The 24776-nt window shown below is 39.1% G+C and overlaps 2 protein-coding genes across 2 annotated transcripts; one reads left to right on the top strand and one right to left on the bottom strand.

The window, feature by feature from the left end:
• The first annotated feature begins 1151 nt into the window (after window positions 1-1151).
• LOC145766302 (cytochrome c oxidase copper chaperone-like) lies at window positions 1152-3492 on the top strand. The gene is made up of 2 exons (XM_082577982.1): window positions 1152-1323; window positions 3193-3492. The coding sequence occupies exons 1-2, from the start codon at window positions 1190-1192 to the stop codon at window positions 3275-3277; spliced, it is 219 nt and encodes a 72-aa protein (XP_082434108.1). The 5' UTR covers window positions 1152-1189; the 3' UTR covers window positions 3278-3492.
• LOC145766301 (E3 UFM1-protein ligase 1-like) lies at window positions 3482-22795 on the bottom strand. The gene is made up of 18 exons (XM_082577980.1): window positions 22636-22795; window positions 11620-11765; window positions 11150-11276; window positions 10879-10993; window positions 10390-10485; window positions 10210-10303; window positions 9532-9678; window positions 9269-9453; window positions 8969-9145; window positions 8772-8874; window positions 8584-8706; window positions 8334-8490; window positions 8076-8239; window positions 4808-4938; window positions 4160-4332; window positions 3957-4056; window positions 3806-3886; window positions 3482-3737 (listed from the first exon to the last, which is right to left on the bottom strand). Exons 1-18 carry the CDS (start codon window positions 22704-22706, stop codon window positions 3582-3584), a joined length of 2346 nt encoding a protein of 781 aa, XP_082434106.1. The 5' UTR covers window positions 22707-22795; the 3' UTR covers window positions 3482-3581.
• Window positions 22796-24776: the final 1981 nt, after the last annotated feature.

The raw sequence follows: 24776 nt of genomic DNA, 5'->3' as shown, positions 1-24776 counted from the left end.
GAAGGGTGGATGATTCTTAGCATAAGTTGTGTGTGAGGCAGAAGGGTGGATGATTCTTAACATAAGTTGTGTGTGCGGTAGAAGGGTGGATGATTCTTAGCATAAGTTGTTTGTGAGGCAGAAGGGTGGATGATTCTTAGCATAAGTTGTGTGTGAGGCAGAAGGGTGGATGATTAGCATAAATTGTGTGTGAAGCAGAAGCGTGGATGATTCTCAACATAAGTTGTGTGTGAGGCAGAAGCGTGGATGATTCTCAACATAAGTTGTGTGTGCTGCAGAAGGGTGGATGATTTTTACCATAAGTTGTTTGTGAGGCAGAAGGGTGGATGATTCTTAGCATAAGTTGTGTGTGAGGCAGAAGGGTGGATGATTCTCAACATAAGTTGTGTGTGAGGCAGAAGGGTGGATGATTCTTAGCATAAGTTGTGTGTGAGGCAGAAGGGTGGATGATTCTCAACATAAGTTGTGTGTGAAGCAGAAGGGTGGATGATTCTCAACATAAGTTGTGTGTGAAGCAGAAGGGTGGATGATTCTTAGCATAAGTTGTGTGTGAAGCAGAAGGGTGGATGATTAGCATAAATTGTGTGTGAAGCAGAAGGGTGGATGATTCTCAACATAAGTTGTGTGTGAGGCAGAAGGGTGGATGATTCTCAACATAAGTTGTGTGTGAGGCAGAAGGGTGGATGATTCTTAGCATAAGTTGTGTGTGAGGCAGAAGGGTGGATGATTCTCAACATAAGTTGTGTGTGAAGCAGAAGGGTGGATGATTCTCAACATAAGTTGTGTGTGAAGCAGAAGGGTGGATGATTAGCATAAATTGTGTGTGAAGCAGAAGGGTGGATGATTCTCAACATAAGTTGTGTGTGAAGCAGAAGGGTGGATGATTCTCAACATAAGTTGTGTGTGCTGCAGAAGGGTGGATGATTCTTAGCATAAGTTGTGTGTGAAGCAGAAGGGTGGATGATTCTCAACATAAGTTGTGTGGGAAGCAGAAGGATGGATGATTCTCAACATAAGTTGTGTGTGAGGCAGAAGGGTGGATGATTCTTAGCATAAGTTGTGTGTGCAGCAGAAGGGTGGATGATTCTTAACACAAGTTGTGTGTGAAGCAGAAGGGTGAATGATTCTTAACATTGTTACTTGGCAGCACATAATTTGCAAATTTAATTGTGATTGAAATTAATTTGGAATGGCGGAATCAAAAGGGGATTGCTCTGCAAGAATTGGCAATGATGCTACGTCCACTCGACCGGTTGGTAAAGATGGAAAGCCACTGAAGCCCTGCTGTGTTTGTTTGGAAACTAAAGGAGTTCGCGATGAATGGTAGGATGAATGGCAATATGTGAACAAAAGCATGTTTGTATTCATGCAGTAGTTTGATATCTACAGGGCTCACTATACTATCAAAACTTTCATAAGGATTTGTATACATGCTGCAAATTCTTTAAAAAAATGATTTGTTTCTATTGAAGACACTTTTTTAAAATAGTTTTGATAACAATCGGATTAATGTAAGAAATTACTAAAATATTGGTAGGCTTACCATTTGCAAGCGTGTAAGGTTTTAGTTTAAGGGTGTCCTTGTCATAGTGGGGCTTCAGGTCAGTTTGTTTTTATTTCTGACCATCACAACAAAAAACAATCTATGCTAAACATAGGAGAGGTCTATAAAAATGTAGACACGACAAAACGCGGATGTTGTATTGTGCATGATACTAAAACTGGACTATCAGTTTGAAATATGGCACAGTCACAACAACTTTTGTAGTTAATTTAATTGCAAAATTGTCCGACACAAAAGAACTTATAGTTTTAATTTTGCACCATCAGCATTTTATGCGGAGAATGCCACATTTTCCATTCAATACCTTGGCGCATTTGTAGTGATGGAAATATGAAGCATAGAAGAAAATCTGTGTACCACTATAAAATTTTGATTATGGCTGAGAACGTGATGAGCCACAGGTCACTACCTTGGTGGTCAGGAACTCTTTAGTTCAGAAAACATGGGTTAGGCCAGATGTGGGCAAACTATGACCTGAGGACCGCATACGGCTCAACAATTTTCTGTGCGGCTTGCAAAAGCCTGAAGCAATTATATAAAAGAAATAAAAATAAAATTGCTTGAAAATTTTAATTAATACAATGACTTACCGTAATACGTTTTCTTCATATATTTCATTTTGATAAAAATATGTTATCTTCTTTTTATCGCATTGTAGTGGTTTGTTTCCCTAGGCGCATTGTGTTCTTTAATGATGTGCAGTTTGAACAATATGTATCGTGTTGGTGTCATTTGTGTACTCAGCCATCTTGCACGGCTATTAGTGTTGAAACAGTGAATTATGTCACAATGGAAATTTCTGACTTCGCCCTAACGCATCGAGCCTTTCGTTTTAATCTTGGGCCAAGACGCTTGGTAGAGAGCCAGAGAGGAGCGACGATTGCGACAGTTTTGCTGGTTATGTTAATTTGCTGAAAGTGCATCTGGCATGTGAACTTGATATGGGTTGTATTCAAATAAATAATTGAGACAAACGTTTTGTATTTATTTCATGTATTGCAATATATAAAATCTCCAACTCTTTGGTCACTTTAAAATTAAATAAAAACTCGTGTTTTGACTATTTTATATTTAGATTTATGATCTTAATTATACTAGTGCGGCCCTCGAGATAAAAAGTTTGCCCATCCCTGGGTTAGGCAATGTAACGTATTAGAGAACAATTGCACGTCCAACATTTTCACCTTATCTATGGAGGTATTTTCACAGTGCACCTCACGCTTAGTGCTTGTTGTGCATTGGTTTCTCGTAAGCTAAGGTTTGATTCAACACTTGTGGTTGAAATGTTTGCCAGTTTAGAGACGCTTTTGTCCTTGTTAGCAATCAGCAGGACATTTTTTGTACCACAATTTCATCACCATCCTGTAAATTGTCGTGACCTCTCATTGTTTTAGGTTGTAGATGCCAGCGATGAAGTTGACATCTGACCTCCCTTGATGAGCCATTTTTTGAATGTTCACTTTTTTGTACCAATTTGTTCTTATCCGAAAAACTATAATGCAAACCAAGCATCTGTTTGCAGCTAATAAAAAGTAAACACCCAAAATATAGCCACCGTTCGTCGCTGAAGAGCCCTCAGTGCTGAACATTGTCATCTCATAGACTGATCAGAGTTTTTTTCATTGCAGCATAATCAACAAGGGTGAGGAGAACTGTGGAGATTTCATCGAAGCTCACAAACAATGCATGCGCGATCTCGGCTTCAAAGTCTGACAGCTGCCAACACGTCATCCTTGCGTCATTTGTGTAATTCAGATGCAATACTGTGATGTCATTCATATGTTTATTTCAGTGGTGACAATTCAATATTTAATTTTGTCTTCTACTATTGCAACCGTCTGAAAGTTGATCGCACAAGCTGAATGTTAATTTTCTAATGAAATCGCGTGTTGCGAATGAGTTGACAAACACGACCGATCACTTTTGTATCTCTTGTATTTCCGCACAAACGCCGAGCCCTTCCAAACAACGAATATACTCTGGAACACCATGCACACCCAAGTGATGACGTCACCGGTCAAGAATGAATCTTCTTGATGGTTGACGCCAACTCTTTGATCCTCTCCAACTTAGAGGACAATTCCTCATCGATCCTTGCCGCTTCCTCCTCATCTTGGAGTCGCGACGATCTGACGACGAGCTCTTGATAACCGACCAACTCCAAGAAAGTTGCCTGCAACAAGACCACGCGTCACCGATCATGTCACCAGTGATGTCAGCTATCTATAACGTCATACTGACCCTGTCCACGTATTCCTGAAGCTTGTTGATGACGACGGGGACGTGTCGGCCCGTGACGTCAAGCATCATTCCTGTCACCGTCTGCAACGCAATAATGACGTCATGAGCCGTGTTATCTCAGTCGGCGACTTGACATCGAGAAGCTACCAACCTGAAAAATTACGAGGGAGCAAAGGTGCAGGGTCATCGCGGGGTGACTCGATTCCTTCAGCTGCTGCAAGAGCGACATCTTGTGTCCGTGCATAGTTTGTCTGAAACGTCAACAAATGAATGCAACGCGTTCGTGAGAGCAGTCGCTTCCTTCGCCAATCTGACGAGTATGTTGTCGAAAGGTTCACCGAACTAGAAACCTACCTGTCTTTCTTCTTGTCGGCGTGCTTCAGAAACACGTCACAAGCGGATGATGACGCCGCTTCTGTCAAGGCAGATTCAAAATCGGAAAAACTTTTCCCGCGCAATGAACTGTTCAGCGTTGTCAAGGGAGCCTTGACGTTGCTAGGGAACTGGGACAGAAACTTGATTCTGACCTGAGGAAGTGTCGCGCGTTAGATTATGTTTCGTCGAAGGTTTGTTCGAGAGAACATAGTTATAAGGCCTAGTGGCCTACGGAGCACACAGAGATGGGCCAAGTTTTATAGATCGTGTTAGGGCTGCCTGACCAAATTTATCTTGAGTCACAGGTGGTAGGGTTGCCAGACTGCCGGCAAAGTGCTGGCAGTCTGAAACTTTCCAGTAAAGCCTTTTAGCAATAATATAAGGAAAGCAGCAAGGTGGGCTTGACAAGAGAGGACTCGTTAGACAGATCGATGTGTGTGAAAAGCGATTGCAGGGTGTGAAAGCGATTGCGACACTGGGAGTTATATCCGGCCTCCCTGGGTAACGGGACATCACCGGATTAAAACTGGAGAGTAAGTGCAGATGAGTAAATTTTAGTCAGGCTGTCAGCAATATTCTGCGAAACGGCATTTTCAAGATACAAATATATGCGGTTATCGAACGCACCTCTTCTGTGACGTCATTAACGACGCAAGCGGACTGCGAGAACTCGTTGGCGGCGATGGTGAAGAGGAGGTTGGTGATGCGGGTGCATGTCGTCTGGAGGAGATGTTTGGTGATTGAAGCAACAGCGTCACCTAGCCGACATGAAGACAGGGTTATTTCCTTGAAGGAGACACGTTAGTTGGCGGTAAAGATGAAACTAAACAAGTAACTCCCATTTCTGGACCACACCCATAGGCGCCGACTTTTCAAAAAACCTTGGGGGGCGAGAAAGGTGATGACGTCATAACCATAACGCTATTTTGCTCAATTAAAATAGTCTTTGATTAAGCTTACTGTCTTGTTTATATTGACACCTGGGTCGCAAGCCGAATTTATTAGAACTGCTGCTTGAAACGATTAGTTTTACGCATGCAGTACGTCTAGTAAAAATTTTGATTATGTTAGCTCATAATTGGAACAGTTGGAAAACAAGCCGATTTATTTCCTTTTCGTGGGAATGAATAACAACGATCAAGACAGTGAAGTTATATATTACGAAATAAAACGCAAAAAAATCATGACCTCAAGCAGAGTGGAAACCCGCTATGAGTTTTATTAGCTTCGTTTTGCTAATTACTTACCTTCAAAGCGTTAACAACGAAGAAGTGTTTTCTCTTATGTTTTTTATCTAAAGTCTTTATAGTCTTTTATCGAATCCCGTATATACTCGAGTATAGGTCGAGATGTTCACAAGTGATTTTCATCTCAAAAAGACAGGTTCAACTTATACACGGGACAAGCTCGGCAGTTTTCAAAATGAACACATTTTTGCTGTGGCAAAATCATTGCCAACGTAGATTACGGAGTGTGCAATGGCATCGGTGGAATTAAAAGTTTTGAATACGATTATTTGCAGTGACTCAAACTTAATTTTCAAATGTAATGATTTCTATCAATTTTAAACTTTATGCACTTGTTGAGCAATATGCAAAGCTCAAAAAACAAAACAGAAAGAGCTGCTTCAAGAAATCAAATTTTTCTTTTTGCGTGTAGAATATAATCGTTCTAATTACGTAACATTGCATGATCGTGGAAGTCGATGTTAAACCTTAGCGGCTGCATAAAACAATGATGTCAGGTTAGTTAGGTGATAATAGCGGTAAGAGACATTGTTAATGCAAGCAATATCTGCGACCAAGTTAAACACCTTTTCTTTTATCGGTTTTCGATTTAATTCTCACACATCGTGAAAAAAACAATGCGTTCTGTTGAATCATAATTGATCTCACAGCGGGAAGACCTCATTGAAAATTGCGCGTCTAATTTAGCTGGTTTACTTAATATTGCAGTGAATAGTTACGTGACTATTCCAGCAGCGTAAGTTACTCTACCTTCTACTTTGAAATTTCCATAGCGCAGTGCTTTTCAACCTTTTTGAGAACCATCCGCACATTTTTTTTGCAAAAATTTCATCCGCACAAACCAATCGAGAATTATTGCACAAAAAGAAAATGAAGAGACTCAACACTTTTTTATTCAAGTGTCTAACAAGTAGGCTACCGGTTATTCAATGACTCGGTTGCTGCTGAATATTTATGGCAATTTCAGACCAGTTAAGTACAACTTCTTGCTCCAACGCTCCCTCATTAGGCCATCAAGTGTCTTATCAAAAAGACAACTCCTTTTTCTCGTTTTGATGTCAACTAGTGCACTATTTTCGGCCCTTTTCGGCCAAATAAGTTGTGGGGTTTTGTACAAGAACTTTTAGTGCTTGGATGGCCAGGTCTTTATAAGAACTATCCAGAACTCCTATCCAAAATGCAGCGTGTTTTCCGCGATTGAAAAATGCTTGCTGGAAAAAATTGGTTTTGAAAGTATGACCCAAAGGTCCCGGAGGCTTCTTTTCACAGAAGGGGTTCAAAACCCACAGCTTTGTTTTTAATGCTTATGCCTGATGGCTATGAAAATAAGATTCAAAACTATCAAGCAGAGTGGGCACATGAGAGCTCGTCACGTTCATGATCCGCTGCTCCAACTTGTGTTCTTTTTTTTTCTTTTTTTTCATTTACATGTAGACATGAAGGTCTGTAGCGTCTTCAAACTTTTAAGACTGTTACTGTAGATTTCTTCATTCAAAATTTGAATTTTTTGCTTAAATGAAGTGATTTTTGAGTTCGCTTCGAATATTCAATTCCCTTTCCTTGTAGAGTGGCGTTGAACTCAGAAGCATACCGAATATGTCAACAAGATAAGCTAACCTGGCAAGCCAGAATAAGTCTTGAATCAAATGAGCTTTATGATCATCTCGCTCATTAAACCACACAACAAGTTCCCCTTGTAATTTCCAAACCTTCTCCATTACTTTTCCGCGAGAAAGCCACCTCACTTCGGAGTGATAAACAAGACGCTCACCATCTCCCATTTCTTTGACAAGTTCATGAAACGAACGATTTGACTTTGAGCTTTTCAGTATTTTAGTTACAATTTTAATGACGTCACAAACCACGTCAGCGAGTGGACAGTAAGTTGATTTCTTCATTGACATGTTTTTTGGCAATCAATGCTTCGCGGTGCAAAATGCAGTGAATACTTATAACCTCCGGTGAGGCTTGTTTTATGAGGGCAATAACCCCGTTACGAACTCCGACCATAGCTCTGGCACCGTCAGTGGACACAGTCTTACATTTCGACCACATCAATCCATGTTCTGAAAAGTTATTGTCCACTTTCGTAAATAGACTATGCTCAATGCAGTGGTGTCTATGCCAATGGGAAGACAAAAAGATAGTGAATTAGTGATTTGAATAGTGATTTCATGTTCAGATAATTATTTGAATTATTCCACGTCAGAAAAAGTAAAAATATGCACAATTTTCATCCGCACCACGTTTGTCATCCGCACTGCAATTTTTTTCATCCGCACAAGTGCGTACCATCCCACAGGTTGAAAAGCACTGCCATAGCGTATGAGAAAGCCATGCGATCAGCTGCTGTTTTGCGGGCAAGAGCAATGTGGGCTATTTTTCGCTTTCGGCATTCTTTAAGTCTGTTTAAATGATCTAAATCTCTTTCGCAAAGTGTTTTATCTTTGAAACACCACTTGTAATAACCATTTTTGTTGCCCCTCAACCATAAATTTACGGGGGGCGCCGCCCCCCGGCCCCCCTGGAAGTCGGCGCGTATGACCACACCGTAGGATTCCAATAGCTGGACAAGTTGAAACAACATCGCGCTTGGTGGATACAAGGTGAGGTGTGTTCGAAAGTGTAGCCATAGTGACGTCACCCACCCGAGAAGAGCTGCAGCGATCCGGAGAAGAGACGAGCGTTCGCCCACAGGACGTTGACTTCCTCCTCCAGTTGCTTTCGGGTGCGTCCACCTCCAGCTCCTTGCGCGGAGGAGTGGAGTTGGAAGACCGACTTGACAGCGGATTGGTATTTGGCGTCCAAAGGCCTGAAAATGATGAGATGACGATGAGCTGCTTAGATGACGAAACATCCGCATGGCTTCTTGCAACATCCCAGGTATGCAGCAAGATCAAACTAACCTCAATAAGTGTTCAGCGATCCCCCGAACAAGTTCCTCCGGACACTCCGGCATCCTCTCGCTCAAAACTTCCTCCACCTCATCAATCTCCAAGAACGCTGCGTCGTTGTCATGACGACGGCTCGTAGACGCGACTTTTGAGTCCATTTCTTCCTTTTCTGTCAACAATTTGAATCACGTGACCTGTGCTTGCTCACTTTTGAGAAATCGATGCCGACTTTGAATTGACTGTGACGTCATGTCCTACTTACTCCACTTGAGTCGCTTTTTGTCTTTTCCTCGCGTTTTCGCTTCTCTAGCTCCCACTCCACTCCCAGCTTCCCCGGACTTCTTCTGACCACTTTGACCTTCCACGGCCTTCCGTCGTCGTTCCTCTGCAAAACAAGCAGATTAAACAATGTTCCGTTATTGCGTCTATTCAACGTAACAATGCAGGTACCTTTCCTGTCTATCTTCTTGTTGGACTCGAAGGATGCGAGGTGGGAGAGGTGGGCCTTCTTCTCATCCTCTGTGAGGACTAGCACAGATTTCTTATTCGCCTCCTGAAAGAACAAGATTGGTCTTCGTTGTTGGTCACAATTAGCTGTGTTGTTGTGCAACAATGACCAAATTGTTGTCACCCCCTACGTTGCTCACCTTTTCAGCCCTCTCTTTGATCAGCTGATTGAAATGCCGCGAGCACGAATCGACGAAGCGCTGGCTGGTTGCTATGGTATCGCCGAACACGACACCTTGTGATTTGCTTTGGTCACGCATGACTTGTCTCAGCAGTTCGCTGCAATCATTCCTTGTAAATGAACTCGGTAGAATGCTCTGAAAAATGACGTCACAGCATGAGTATGCGGCTAGTGCTGTCTTACCACACATAGGTATAAAGATCACTCGAGCATTATGTTTATGTCACCACAGGCGAGATGAACTTGGATAATCACTCACGGTGACGTCACACCAGTCTTCATCTGACGTGATAGTTTCCTCGACAACGGCAGTCACGTGATCGATAATACCGCGCCCGACACAAACGCTTTTCAAGATCATCGGCGCAGAGTCGCTGCCTCCAAATCGTTGCTTCAAATAGGACTTGGCATCACTGATGCCCAACCGCGTCACAGTGTCGTACTCTGAAAGACAAATCACGTGCGGACAATGTCAAGATAAGTACTATGACGTCATAAAGGCATTACATCATTGTCACTCACCAAGATAATCATTTTGTTTATAGAAGTTGTCGATCCATTGTCTCTGCGTCTGCGTGTAGATGTTCGGGAGGAAGGTGGACTTGTCGCTTCTTCCGCCTACCACTTGGCCGTTGATCCTCCTCTCCCGGATCAACTCCTCGATGATCACTGGATGCAAAGTACACAGTTATCTTCCTGCTCATAATAGTTCTTCCTATTTATTAGTTTTATTGGGCTCTGGGGTTCAAACCCGGGTGATTCACAGAGAATGAAATCTTGGAAATCATTCCAAAAACTTGAAGATTTTGAAACTAAATAATTCCAAAGAAATAATTCAAAAAGAAAAGTTTTCGTTTCCGGACTGATGCGCTTGTATTCCGGACTGATGCGCTTGTATTTTCCCTCAATGCTTCAATTTCAACTTCACGCCGTTGTTTGAATTCTGAGGTTTCTGTCTGTTTTAGTTGCGTTCCGAATGCAAAACCAAACAAACTCTTTCAGAAACTTTTTTAGAAAAACAAACAGTTAGGTCGGAAAGGAATAAACTATTTGTGATTCGAATAGGTTTAACTGGGAAAACAAAACATACATTAGTAACATCCCAGAAACACACAGAATTTAACATTGAAAACTCAACGTGTTGAAAGGGTGGAACATAACGTCAACACCTCTTTGGGGCATTGAGAAGCTATCGCTCACCGAACACGAGATGAAGAGGAAGATCACTCGTCACATGGAGGAGGCTGATGGGCAGAGGTCGGGTCACTGCAGTGAGGACTCCTCGGATGCGAGACTGAAAACAACAAACAAAAGATGACCATCGCATTGCGTCATCACCATGTAATGACGTCATCACCACCACGTGATGATCTTCATTACCTTGTGCCTGTCCAGGAAGGCATCCGTGTATATTGTCTCCTTGCTCTGCTGGTCCACCTTGCCTTGGATGATCGTTCCCAAACGTCTCATCAGTTCCTGGACAAACAGCAGTGAGATGAGAGGCGGCCCATGGCAACTCAAAGCCATGAGACACCGTTGTTTGTCACAAGCAACTCACATACGTTATCAAAGTTGTGACATAAGTATCGACGGTGTCTCATTGCTTTGCCACTAAGTGTCTTGTCGAGAATGTGCTCTAGAGCGGTGTCAAACCGACGTCCTTTCGAGCTTTGTATTGACGTCATCACTACTCGGCCGGCGCTCAAATAAAACGTGGATGAACAAATTCCAAAACGTAATGACAGTTTTGATAAAGAAACTTGGCTTCAATAAAAAGCAGCGTGATCAAAAATAAAGTTATTAAAACTACAAAGAAAATATACAACAAACATCACGTCGTTTCAACAAAACCAAAGCATAAAGCCTGACTTGCAGAAGGAACTCTCCGGGGATGTCGTAGCTCTTGCTCACGTCTGACAACTTGACCTGGCCGCATGCTTGCAGGTTATCGTTGATTTCCTCCGCAATGGAGTCCAAGTAGGAGCTGCGTCACAATGACATGGACTATGACGTGACGAAACAACAATATGACATCGCGAAATGACAAATCACAATTGTTGCCGAACCGAAGTTACAGAAGAAAACGTTTCATCCATTTACAAAAGGTGTGCTTGAATGTCAGCAGATGTTTTATACTCACTTGTGAATAAGTCTTCCGTAAACGAGTTGGTAATCCTTGTCAGAAGCTACCAATTCCTGACACTTCGCTTCAACATGAGAAAAATCGATGTTCAGCGATTGTTGGAGATCAACCAGGTTAACACGACCTGAGGTGTGTTGCAAGGATGTTAAGTGGAACAATCATCAACGAATTTGATCACAAATATTCCTGGACTGTCAAGCGATGTCACCAGACACGCAGATAATCTTGAAAGAATCTTGCGGCAAACTTTTGTGAAGTCTTAGTAACATAATATGTTCTATTGTTACTATTCAATTGTCAATCACCATAAATCAATCTGAAAAATGTTTCTCTCATGACAAATATAAAATACATCACCATTAAATGACAAGATGAAATTTAATGTAGTGTAGAAGGTGAACCCGATTTCGAGTGAACCGTTGGGATTGTTGCCGATACTGTGAACAAACAAAATAAGGTCAACTAACCTCCACGAACATAAACCTCATCCTGGATCTCCCGGGTCAGTTGGGAAGGGGTCAAGTACTCCTTGCCATCACTGCTGTGGAGAACATTTATCATCTGCATCTCCTGGAGCTTCATCAAGATTTCGATACAGTTTCTTTCAGACAAACTGAAACAAAGGATGGAAGCGAACCATGAGACATTAACAGGCTTTTCCAAAAATAACTCAATTTTGACTCAACAATTTTAAATACACGGGACTCAAGGTATGGGACCTATTTACCTCAAAATATAAAAATACACATCACAAAAGCCTATAGACAGTTCAGTAAAACCTGTAAAAAATACTTCTTCAATAATCAAGAGCTATAAAAGCGACAACCTAATATCTTCAATGCCATTATTATATCTTTTTTGTATTTGTTGCATCTGCGGGGTTTAAGTATGAAAGTTTATCATAATTGCTATCTGACACCAGAAGGGCTCCCGACTTATATTTTTCAACCTATTTTATGGAAACATGACAAATGACAGAATAAGTTTAATGAATTAATTACGAATACAATTACAGAATTAATTAATTACGAATATAGTAACAGAATACAATTTAACTTAACTTTAACTCTGCCCAATTAATACATAACAATTCAAACTTTGTCTTTTCTTCTTCTTTTTCTTCACTTCAAATTTTGGTAATTGTTCAGCTTCATTTGCTTTGTTTTTTTTCCCATAAGAATTCCAGACAACACATTACACAGGTTAACAAAATTTGAAAAAAAATTTTAATCGAGAATGGGAGTAACTTTTCTTAGACCACAATTTGCTGCTGATTTCAAATCTGGCGCTAGTTTTGCTCTAGCACATCAGGTTTTAAAGTTATTGGTCTGAAAATTTTTGACCAGAATTGTCAATATTGCGTTCAAATACCGATTTTGTCGCTACAATTTTCAAATTTAGATTAGCTTCAGAGAGCAGAGTGTTTCAGATTTGTGCATTGCTTTCACACGGAATGGCCCGTTTCGGCTAGTCCGATTCGGCTGATCCGATTCGGCTAGTCCGATTCGGCTATTACCCTTTTCGGCTACAGCCCGATTCGGCTAGTCCGATTTGGCTGATCCGATTCGGCTAGTTCCCTATTGGGCTACAGTCTTTAGCGGTTAGTTCCCTATTCGGCAATTTTTTGAAAATCCAACGATAATCCTTCTGTAATCCAACAAAATCCAACATCGTTTCTTTTGCATTCCGACAAATTTAGCGAAAAATGTTTGAATAATTAAATTTCTTTTACAGTTGAAATTATCGAAGCTTTAGATGAGTGGGGTTTTGACCTAACCATTGAGATCTTAAAACTAAAAAGCGAATTAAATTTATTTTTGAACTATTACTGTTTGCTCAGATGAAATTGACATGTATCATGCGTCGCCGTCTGCATGCAAACTTAGAATATATTAGAATCCTCAACTATTACAAAATTCTAAATCCAACGACGCTTTCTGTTTATTTACTGTAGAGAATTTTGTATTTTGATCTCGAAGCTTTAGATGAGTGGAGTTTAGACCTAACCACTGAGATCATAAATCATATTTATGACACCGGTTACATCCCTAGTGATATGGTACGTTCCATATTCATAACTTTACCAAACCAAATCGGAGCAACAGAATGCTCACTCCACAGAACAATTAGCCTTGTGAATTACGTAACAAACAGCTTACTCCAAATCATGTTGATGCGATTGAGACCAAAACTACAATCGGAAATTTCAACAGCACAATTTTTATTTGTTCCAGACAAAGGGACCACAAAAGGAATTTTTACATTATTTATTTTATTTGGATTTTGTTTCAGACACAAGTAGAATTGGTCCATAGGATACAAACACACAAAGAAAACGAAATACAACACCACACAGAAATCGAGTAGGCCTAGCAGCTATCGGTACTACACAAATATTAAGCACAAGTTTCAGGCTGGAGAGCACGATCACGATGCTGGAAGAAAGCAGATTGATGATAACACTCGGAATTCATCAAATGCTGAATCCACGTATTCGATGTGTTAAAGCAGCGATCAGTAAATTTATATATACTTTTACGAAGGAGAGCATGAAACGTCGTAATTTTGTTAGTTACCATCACAGAGCTTATACTTATATATATTAAAAATGATAACAGAGAGATGTGTCCGATCTCCAGATCTTATCAACGCTTACAGTGAGATGATTTTGAGAGACATCGAACATATGAATGGAGTAAAGGTTGGGGTACAAAATGTAACAAGCTTGAGATACGCTGATGAATGATGATACAGTCCTGATAGCAGAATCTGCAAACGATCTACAGGACTTATTAAATTGTGCTGTCAATAACAGTACACGAATGGGTAAGAGTTAAATTCAAACACAGAATGTATGACCGTATCAAAAATGAAAACTTATCCAAATTGCAACCATACATTCAATGGTGTGTTGCACTCAATGGTGTGAAACAAGTTGATAAATTGAAATATCTTGGGTACACTATAACTTGCGATGGCAAAGTGACACTGAAATTAAAAAGAGAATCGCTATAGCAAAGGATACTTTCAGTAAAATGAGCGTAGTCTTCAGGAATCGCAACATGACAACAAAGACCAAAATTAAACTTTTGAAAGCATATGTAATATCAATTCTAACCTACGGATGTGAATGCTAGACAATAAGTAACGATATGATAATAAGAACAGTTAGAAGGCGCCAGATGCAATTTGTAGGTCATATTTACAGACAGGGAGATTTGGGATGGGAAAAAGTAGCAGTGGCCGTCAAAGATTAACTTATTTAAACAGATTGAATCAATGGGCCACAAACACAACAGTTAAAACGAACGATTTTATACGAATGGCAAATGACAGAAAAGATTGGAAGACCATGATCGCCAACGTCTGTATCAGATGAGACACATAATCATCATCAATCGTTTCTTTTGCATTCCGACAAAGAAAAATAAATTGAATTGAAATTTAGCGAAACATAAAAAGCGAATTGAATTTATTTTTGGACTATTAAATTAAAATGTTGCTCACATAAACTTGACATGTATCCTGCGTCACCGTCTGTATGCAAACTTAGAATATATTCGAATCCTCAACTATTACAAAATTCCAATCCCTAGTTTAACAAGTCAATACAATCAATACGGTACATAACAAGTAGGGTGGGTCGAAACGGACTTTTTCTCCGATTTCATTGCTACAAACTTTCTTTCTTGCGAATAATCATAAAACGACATTCCTGAAAGTTTGAGCTTGATCGAACATCGTCTTCATTTCTAAAAATGCTAATTCTTGCCAGTGTTCACTACCTGTGAAATAAGTAGGGCCAGTAAAAGTCATTAAAGTCATATTTTTTTGGTAATGCAGAAAGTTGTCAAACCGATAACAGTGAAACAACGACGTTTCTACGGTGTCTATTTAAGAAGTTATAAAGTCATAAAAAGTTATATTTTCTGTTTTAGATCATAAAATATGACTTCATTTTTACTTCAAAATACAAAGATTGAGCCGGAGTAACTTTGTAAATGCAGTTCAAACAGCTCCTGTAGACATTGAACTTTGATAATAATTTGTGGAAGGGAGGCAATGAGAGTTCTCACGCTGAGTCTCACTTAGCATTGGAAGCAACATTTTTATTACTTTCTGTAGCCTAGTAATAGCGCTTGCTGTTTGATGTTAATTTGCATTGTGACATCATCTTGACACATTATTTTGCAACACACAATCCAGTCTCTGAACATTATAAACACTTGCAGTAGGCCACTACGTCGCTAATAAGCTGAACCGTCGTAACTCCAAAAATGCAGTTTTGAGAAGTCAAGGGTACTTTTCGAGTACAGAGCTTTGACTCGTACTACTAAGTAGCTGGTTTGGTAGGTAGGCCTACACATAGGCGCCGACTTTTATTTTTGCACGGGGTGGCAGATAGCACAATATGGCAACCTATAAACTTTCAAACTGCATGTTTTTGTTTGATTTTTACTAAGCATTCGAAAATTGCATTTTTTTAATTTGAAAATAGATATTCATTTAGGGGGTGGAGCTAATTTTATTTCCGAGTATTTTATAGCTGTCATAATTTATAGCGATATTAAGCAGTTTAAAATTTTTCAAAAAAGATTTTTGGGAGAGGCAATGGAAAGATCGTATTTTATTGATTAATAAATCCCATTGTAAACCTAACAAATGTAACAATGACTTATGAAAAGTAACAAATAAAACGATCCCAACAACAAGGAAACAAATCGTAGCCACGTGTTGCGTAATCTTCACGTAGCTTGCTTGATGTTACGCAAGTATCATGCTTGTGACAAAAACAATCATTTTCTTTGCAATACTGTATTGGTTCACCTCTTGCTTTACGTTGACTTGAAGCGAAAACCAATAATCAAAAAAAGATTTAAACGTCCGTTCAAATTACATTTATTTGCAGTAAGTAATGTAACCTAAACGGGGTGGCTGCCATCATGCCATAGAGGTTATGGGGTGGCGTGGCTGGCCACCCCGCAAGTCGGCGCCAGTGGATGCATTAGACATTTGAATTTTTGTAGTGATTTTCAAGTGAAATAGAAGTGTTTTGTTAGTTGTTCGAGTGTGTTATTGTTCAAAATACATGTAAAAACTTACATACGAGTTATTAATTAGAGATTAGCATAAATTTGATGCTTAAAACAAAGTCATATATTATCATATATTTCAAAAAATAAAGTCATATTTTTCAATTTTTTAGGTAAAAAAATGGCCCTAGTAATAAGTAATAGCACAACGTCACTATCAAAGCAGTTGTTATTATTAGGGTAGGGCAGTCCGTGGTGCATTCCCAGGTCCAACGTCAATGCAGGTGAACAACGGTTGCAATTATTACAATTCAAGTACTTGACATTTCTTGGCACATTTTCTCAAATGATCAAAATATAGTCATCATAACACACATTATTACCTGATTTGTTGCCACACAAGTGTTGATGCGAGCCTTGCATTTCTCATCACGTCGGGAACAACGCCAGTATTTCTTAAGCCCGTCTGGACTATACTGAGCTAGTTGAAACATGTAGCCATCATGTAGAAAAACCTCACCTTTGCGCTGCGTACTAATCGATTCCTCTGCCATGATCAAGTAACATCAACTGAGAGTCTAACGAAGGAACTAACCAAAGGAATTTCAGGTCATGTAACGCCGAAACCCAGGTTTACTCTAAACTGCCACTTAGGTTTTAACTTCATCTTTTATTGCAAACGCTATTTGGCAACTGTCTTTTTTTCGTTGACACGTTTTCGCTGAGACTTTATCTCATTAACCCCTATTGGTAATCATGAAAACTGTTGTTTTCATGTAAAACACATATTTTGAACGAACCCAGACATCAAAACTCGTCATTTTTACATTGATTCAACGTCTGCAGACGTTGAATGAATGTAAAAATGACAGATTTTGCCGTCTGGGAAGGCACTCAAAGGTAAACACTGGATAAAATGCAAGAATGCAAAAGATACCATATTGTCGAATTAAAATACAAAATTCTCTAAATAAACAGAAGAACCGGACATACATTTCTCTGTTATCATTTTTAATGTAAAAAATTCCTTTTGTGGTCCCTTTGTCTGGAACAAATAAAAACTGTGCTGTTGAAATTTCCGATTGTAGTTTTGGTCTCAATCTCATCAACATGATTCGGAGTAAGCTGTTTGTTACGTAATTCACAAGGCTAATTGTTCTGTGGAGTGACCATTCTGTTGCTCCGGTTTTCTTTGGTAAAGTTATGAATATGGAACGTACCATATCACTAGGGATGTAACCGGTGTCATAAATATGATTTATGATCTCAGTGGTTAGGTCTAAACTCCACTCATCTAAAGCTTCGAGATCAAAATACAAAATTCTCTACAGTAAATAAACAGAAAGTGTCGTTGGATTTAGAATTTTGTAATAGTTGAGGATTCTAATATATTCTAAGTTTGCATGCAGACGGCGACGCATGATACATGTCAATTTTATCTGAGCAAACATTGATAGTTCAAAAATAAATTTAATTCGCTTTTTAGTTTTAAGGTCTCAATGGTTAGGTCTAAACCCCACTCATCTAAAGCTTCGATGATTTCAACTATAAAAGAAGCGATATTACAACATTCTCTAAATAAACAGAAGACGTTGTCTATTTTATGTGAGCAAACAGTTCAATTTAATAGTTCAAACATTTTTCGCTAAATTTCATTTCAATTTGTTTTTCTTTGTCGGAATGCAAAAGAAACGATGTTGGATTACAGAAGGATTATCGTTGGATTTTCAAAAAATTGCCGAATAGGGAACTAACAGATAAAGACTGTAGCCCAATAGGGAACTAGCCGAATCGGATCAGCCAAATCGGACTAGCCGAATCGGGCTGTAGCCGAAAAGGGTAATAGCCGAATCGGACTAGCCGAATCGGATCAGCCGAATCGGACTAGCCGAATAGTAGCAGACCCGCTTTCACAGATTCAACACTATTTAGTTGCATATATGTATGCATAGACACTAGAGTGCAAAAAATGCCTCTTAAACCTTGTCTGAGGTACTAAATACTTGAGCTAGCACAATACTGAAGTGTCAGGTTTTTAAGCTCCCTGGATTATACTTTAAACGGTCATGGTTGACGCTGAATGTGCGCTTCAAACAAGCTACACAAGATCAGCTGCAACACCTTGCATACATCAAATAACCAATGAACAAAAACACAAGAAAAACGCTAAGCATGATACCAAAGATAGTGTTTAGAATGTTGCAATGACACTTAGACATTGCTGCATTAAAATCGCTGGGCATATGATTTTCGTTTAGGTGTACATGTTGGATCATCGCGATGCAGCATCCAGCAGTAATCACCCATCATCCTTTCGTTCCAGAACCCTTGATAGCGTGCTTACATGCTTTGGATATCTTGGTGAAACCTTTCACCTTGTTCATCACTCACTGCTCCAAGGTTCTCAGGGAAAAAGTCCAGGTGGGATTGAAGAAAATGAATCTTGAGGGACATGGGGCAGCCCATGTCATTGTAAGTTGAGAGCAACCTTTCAACACCTTTTCTGAAGGAAGCAGCCTTGAAATTTCCCAAAAAGTTAGAGCATAACCATCTAAAGGATTGCCATGCTCGACATTCTGATGAAGTGAGTGATTTTTCAAAGTCAGTATCTTTTAAAACTTCTCGAATCTGTGGACCAACAAATATTCCTTCTTTAAGCTTTGCAACTTAACTTTGGAAATTTCTTACAGAGGTACAGAAAACCGTTTGAATTTGATTTGCCCATTGCTTTTACAAAATTCTTCATCAAGCCGAGTTTGATATGTAACGGCGGCAAAAGAATTTTGTCAGGATTAACTAGCGGGACATTTTGGACACTTTCTCTTCCAGGATTGTAGGAGCTTCTTGTTGGCCAATCCTTTTTCTGGTAGTGCTCAGTAGTAGCGCGACTATCCCACAGACACAAGAAACAACAGTACTTTGTAAATCCCTCTTGCACCCCCATTCAGATTCCAATCATTTTCAGATTTCCACAAATACTCCACTAATAATCCCTGTAATTAATAGCATTGAGAAGAATTTCGATGTTTTCATAAGATTCCTTTAGGTGCACCGAGTGTGCTATGGGAATGGATAAAATTGTACGGCTCCAGCTCATCAATTGTACGGCTTATCATTGTTTTATTATGATGTCACACTTAATTTGCGAATAAAAAAACTGCTTTACTTGCCTGTAAATGTGGCATGTCTTCAAAATTTTAAAATTGGAATATCTAAAAAACATGATGTGCTAGGAAAAAAATAAAGACATTTTTGAAATCAGCGCACAAAATGCTTCTAGAATCAATCAATCACGAGCTCAATTAAAATTTGCTGTTGACCAGTGTTATTATTCACTCTACAAGTCTACGTATGAGCAGTGAGCACCAGTACAACCAGAAAGAAAAACAAGAGAAAACGAGGCAGGGACAAATCAGTCATTTTGTTTTTTACAGTGTTGCCAGAAAATATGTATTCCTACTTTTTTTTATTGTGCAGCGGGGATCACCACACATCTGTATTCGTTTTTTTTTCTTTTATTTTTCCTCTCTTCTTCATTGTGTCATTTAAAAACGCAATACATTCTTTGATATATATATCTGTTTGAATTGTTGAATTTTTTGTTTGAATGTTTGAATTTGAGAGTGTACACTTGATGACTTCCAACGCCTTCTTAGGGCTACGGTCTTTCGCACTCTGTCATTGGATGCACACTTTACACTTTTGTTTTGCATCCAAACAAAAATAAACAACCATCAATCCACCACATCACTCGAGAATGAATTAGCACATTGTGATGCATTTTTAACAGAATTTATTGTGTACTGGTATGGCCAAGTGGTATAGGTAAAAAAATTCACATACAGATTCAAGTTTTGACAGAAGCTTTTACTTTCATCAGTTTAGTTTCGATCACCACTTAGATGAATCTCTATATTCTTAAGTGCAGCTATGAGCTGTGAAGTACTTGCCACAATAACATGTTAAAATGTCATGTTTCCATAAATATGATCTAACATTTACAATATCCTAAATAGGATTTTTCAATATTGGAAAAAAAAATGTTACCACCATAACTACAGTCTGCACCGAACAAGTTACGAACTGAACTTTATTGTACAGCCAGACTCTTCAAACAATATCAGAGGCCATATATTATTATAGACTAGGGCTACCATATGTCCTCTTTTAAGAGGATTTGTCCTCTTTTTTGAAGAAAAACAAATTGTCCTCCGAGGACACCCAAAAATGCTCAAATGTCCTCTTTTTTACACTTTCAGTTTTCTTGCTCATATTTTCAAAAGGATTTCATTGTTATGTAACTTTTTTGCAATTTCCAACCATTTTTGTACCAATGCAACATGTTGATTTATAGATTTTCAAAACAACATTGGCGTAGACCATGGCCACCTGGAGATGCGGCCTGATTTGTCACATTTTGCAGATTTTGATTACAGCTACTGCTAGTGCTTGACTGACATTTTTTGAGATGTTTTTACTTTTTGCGGTTTCCTAATGACAAAAAACTTTTTTGTTGCCTTGGGGAAGCAGTAGCAAATGAGAAAAAGTAAGTTGAAAAACGCAAAATCAGACTGTTATTGAAAATTAACAGTCTGACTAAAATTTAAAAAATCAAATTTTCTTTGTTTTTTAACATGTGAGGATGTTAAAACCTATTGTGTCATCTAGGGAAAAGAATAAAGAAAGCGTAAAAATATAATTTTTAGAAAAATTTATTTAAACGTTCGCCCAAAGTTAGAAAAACCTGGAAATTTCTGCAAAATGTGACAAATCAGGCCGTATCTTTAGGGTCTGCTACTATTCGGTGAGTCCGATTCGGTGAGTCTGATTCGGTGAGTTCCTAACCTCTAACCCTAACCTCTAACCCCTAACCCTAAAACGGCAATGATAATTAGGCTATGGTACCCAATAATTAAAAAAAAAATTGAAAAAATCCCCCGTTAAGGGATCGGACTCACCGAATCGGACTCACCGAAACGGGCCATTCCGGTATCTTTAGGTGGCCATGCGTAGACCTACTAAGTTATTTGATCTGCTGTTCTAAACAATCCTAGACACGTTCATTGAAACACTACATTGCTTTGCAATTGTCGTAGGTAGCCAAATGTCGGTCAGCGATGAGTGTGAGCGGAGCTGCAAATCTACTTGTGAGGGAATTTCCTCATTTGAGATCTGATCAACAATTTATAAAAAAGAAAAATTGGAACAAACTAAAAAAAATTGAGAAAAAAAGAGTAAATCACAATTAAAACACTAAAAAACGCAAAAACTTGCAAATAAGTTTGACATGTTTACATTTTAAGGTCCTCCCACTTTTACAATAAATTATTGCTTTACACAGATCTATTTCATATTGATTCAGCGCTTGTAGACGTTGCTGATTACCAACTTAATAGTTTGGCTAATTTGTCAAGTGAAGCAAGTCAAAAACAATATCCAACTACAGATAGCCTATTGCAAAATAAATCCTGGCATGGATACTTGATTGATTGAATCTTTCTCCTGGGACTGGGAAAGCTTCTTGCAGAGCTTAATTCTGGCAGTTTCGCATACTTGTAGAGGCTTTGAATCACTGACGCAGGCCCGGTCACCGAGATTGACAGAGTGAAGTTTCCGATTGTTGAAGTCTTGTTGCCGGGGAATTATTCCATCCATTAGATGCCGCTGAATGGAGAGCAGTCCTTAACGTGCGTTGCTCAAGCGCACAACCCGAGAGTCGAATCAGCGCCGCTTGATCTTGAAGCTTCTTCGTTCCAGAAGTGACGCGCTAACCAACTGAGCTATCGGGGAGGACTTACAACTTATGTAGGTGCAAATGTAGAATGAATTTAATCTATGATGCAGCTACAATAGTACAAGGAAGGAAACAGCCTTTTAGTTGAGTCTGTCTTTAACATCTCATTAACAGCTGTATACAACTTCAATTATATTTCATGCAAGTAATTTTATGATTTCGTTAAAGCTGATCCTTGTTTTTCTGAAAAAAAGTTAAAGAATGGCTACCTGCAGATACTGCTTGATTTGTCACATTTTTATTACATTATCACATCACATTTTTATTTTGTCTCACGAATTTAACACATCAGCTTACAAAAAACAAATTTGTCTGTTTTTTTGTGTCTGTTTTTTTTGCTGTAACCTTTGCTGCATAGGTTTATAATTATCTAAAAGGATGTAAAAAATTCTTCATACGTAATCTTCTACTTGTATTTTACTCGCTGGCGAAACGTGTCTTCTTTTTAGGTGATGAAAATATGGTAGGCCTATTATAGACGGCTTTACAAAACTTCATGCTTCAAAACTTCATCTGTAATAATAGCTTTTGATGCAAAGGTTATTTTTTTCTGGATAAATATAGTCTTGTCTTTATCAAAATAACGTACCGTATGGTTTTTACGGTGATGGTCAGGATAAAAAGTAAAAACTCAACTCATATGAACGTGCAATTACCGTTGTGTTGTAGTGGACAGTTGAGTCCTCTGAAAGTCTGCTTGAAGACGTTCAATTTCTTTCCAATCCATGATCTTATATGGTACTTGAATATATTTTTATCAGTACAATAAGATAATGTGACTTGACTCGATGATGGCCTAAGCTTATACGGTAGATGGTATCTGCAATTGAACAAAATTAAGGCTTTGTTCTAGCATGCATTAATGCAGACTAGGCTCCTGCTTGTGTTGATGCAACTTCTTCATTGCTGGTACAATAAAACAAATTGATTATATAGGTCTATGCTTGGAAAAGGTGGAAACCCCTTTAGCCTTAACAGCTAATTGTAGTAAAGCTTCCCTTTACAACAGCTAGGGGAACGTTCAAATATTACGTAACGCTTTTTTTCCGAATTTTTGACCCCCCCTCCCGCATGTAACGCCAACGTAACGCTTTTTTCAATTCCCCCCTCCCCCATGTAACGCTTTTTCACTACGAATTCAGCACAAAAAACTTCCATTCCGTACTCGAAAGAGTTACGTAACGTTTTGCTTGAACCCCTTCCCCCCCGATGTGACGCTAACGTAACGCTTTGCATAAACCCCCCTCCCCCTCGAAGGCGTTACGTAATATTTGAACGTTCCCTAAGTAAAACATTTATCTTCCAACTCTGGTTTGACACACAGCTTAGTTGTGTGTCTAAAAGAAGGTTTCACTATAAGCAAGTGGTGGCCACTCAGGATGATGAGCAACAGCACATTTCACACTTAGGGAACGTTCAAATGTTACGTAACGTTTTTTTTCCGAATTTTTGACCCCCCCCTCCCCCATGTAACGCCAACGCAACGTTTTTTTCAACCCCCCCCCTCCCTCATGTAACGCTTTTTCACTACGAATTCAGCACAAAAAACTACCATTCCGTACTCGAAAGCGTTACGTAACGTTTTGCTTGAACCCCTCCCCCCCGATGTGACGCTAACGTAACGCTTTGCATAAACCCCCCCCTCCCCCTCGAAGGCGTTACATAATATTTGAACGTTCCCTGAATGGATACTAAGACGACTTCTCTCATTTTTAAATCTTTATTTTTTATCAATGAATATTATAGTATAATTGGGGATCATGTTGAGAGCCTTCACGTGGCGATCCCCGTTAATCCTTTACAGGAGACTAATCTCAACACTACACTCCAGTTACATGTGATGACAACGACCTCAAAAACATCACAAACAATGCTCTTATCTGGCTCCGACACTGGCGTGACAAGCTATGAATGAATTGCCATTATACCTTCACCTAATCCTTGTCTGTTATAATGATGATCTTCCAAACCAATCTGTGATCATCACTATCTTACTTGGGATCAGATTAGGGAATTACAAGAAGCTGAAAATATGCAACTCTCATTAAGAGTAATGGATGGATAACTTTTTATCGGAAATGTTTGGATGATAATAAAACATGATCAATTGATCATCTTCAAATGTCAAGTATAAGTGACAGCTAAGTTTCCATTCGAAACAAGGGTTGCAAGTTAGCATGCCATAACTTCCATCTGTCAAGGGCGGTGTTAACCAAAGCTGATTTCATTAGTAATCCTATCACTAACGTAACTAATTGATAGTGTTTTGGTCAACCAGTGTTCACACGAAGAAAACAGGGAGGCAGACTTCTACCCATTAAATTATTTGTCATTCTGGCACTGGCAGCATAATTCTGCGTGATCCACCTAATAAATTGATCCGTAAAAAACGCGCGGAAAGCAATGCGACAACAGTCGGACAATGATAAAAACTTCTCGTTATCACATTCAAGCAAGTATTATACTCTTTCTATGGAAAAATAACCGGTTAACACAGAAATTCAAACAAAAAACTCAACTTGTCATAAAGCTACAAAAAGTAAGACACAAAATCGTTATCATGACTGTGTCTGTTATATGAGATTTGGCAATAAAAGTTGGTTGGTTTTCAATCAATCAATCAATGTTTTATTTGTCAGTATGGTAACAGGAACATAGGTACATGTTTGAAATATGCAATTAATATACACAATGCAAAGTTACACAAGTTTCCATACCGACAGGGAGACAACAAGACGACCATACGGTCTTCTAGTCAATTGCCACCCTACGGAAATGACGATTTTGCCATTTAAAA

The sequence above is a fragment of the Aplidium turbinatum genome, chromosome 3 (assembly GCF_918807975.1).
Source record: "Aplidium turbinatum chromosome 3, kaAplTurb1.1, whole genome shotgun sequence".
Classification (NCBI taxonomy): Eukaryota; Metazoa; Chordata; class Ascidiacea; order Aplousobranchia; family Polyclinidae; genus Aplidium; species Aplidium turbinatum.
This window is presented reverse-complemented; position numbering and strand designations above follow the sequence as displayed.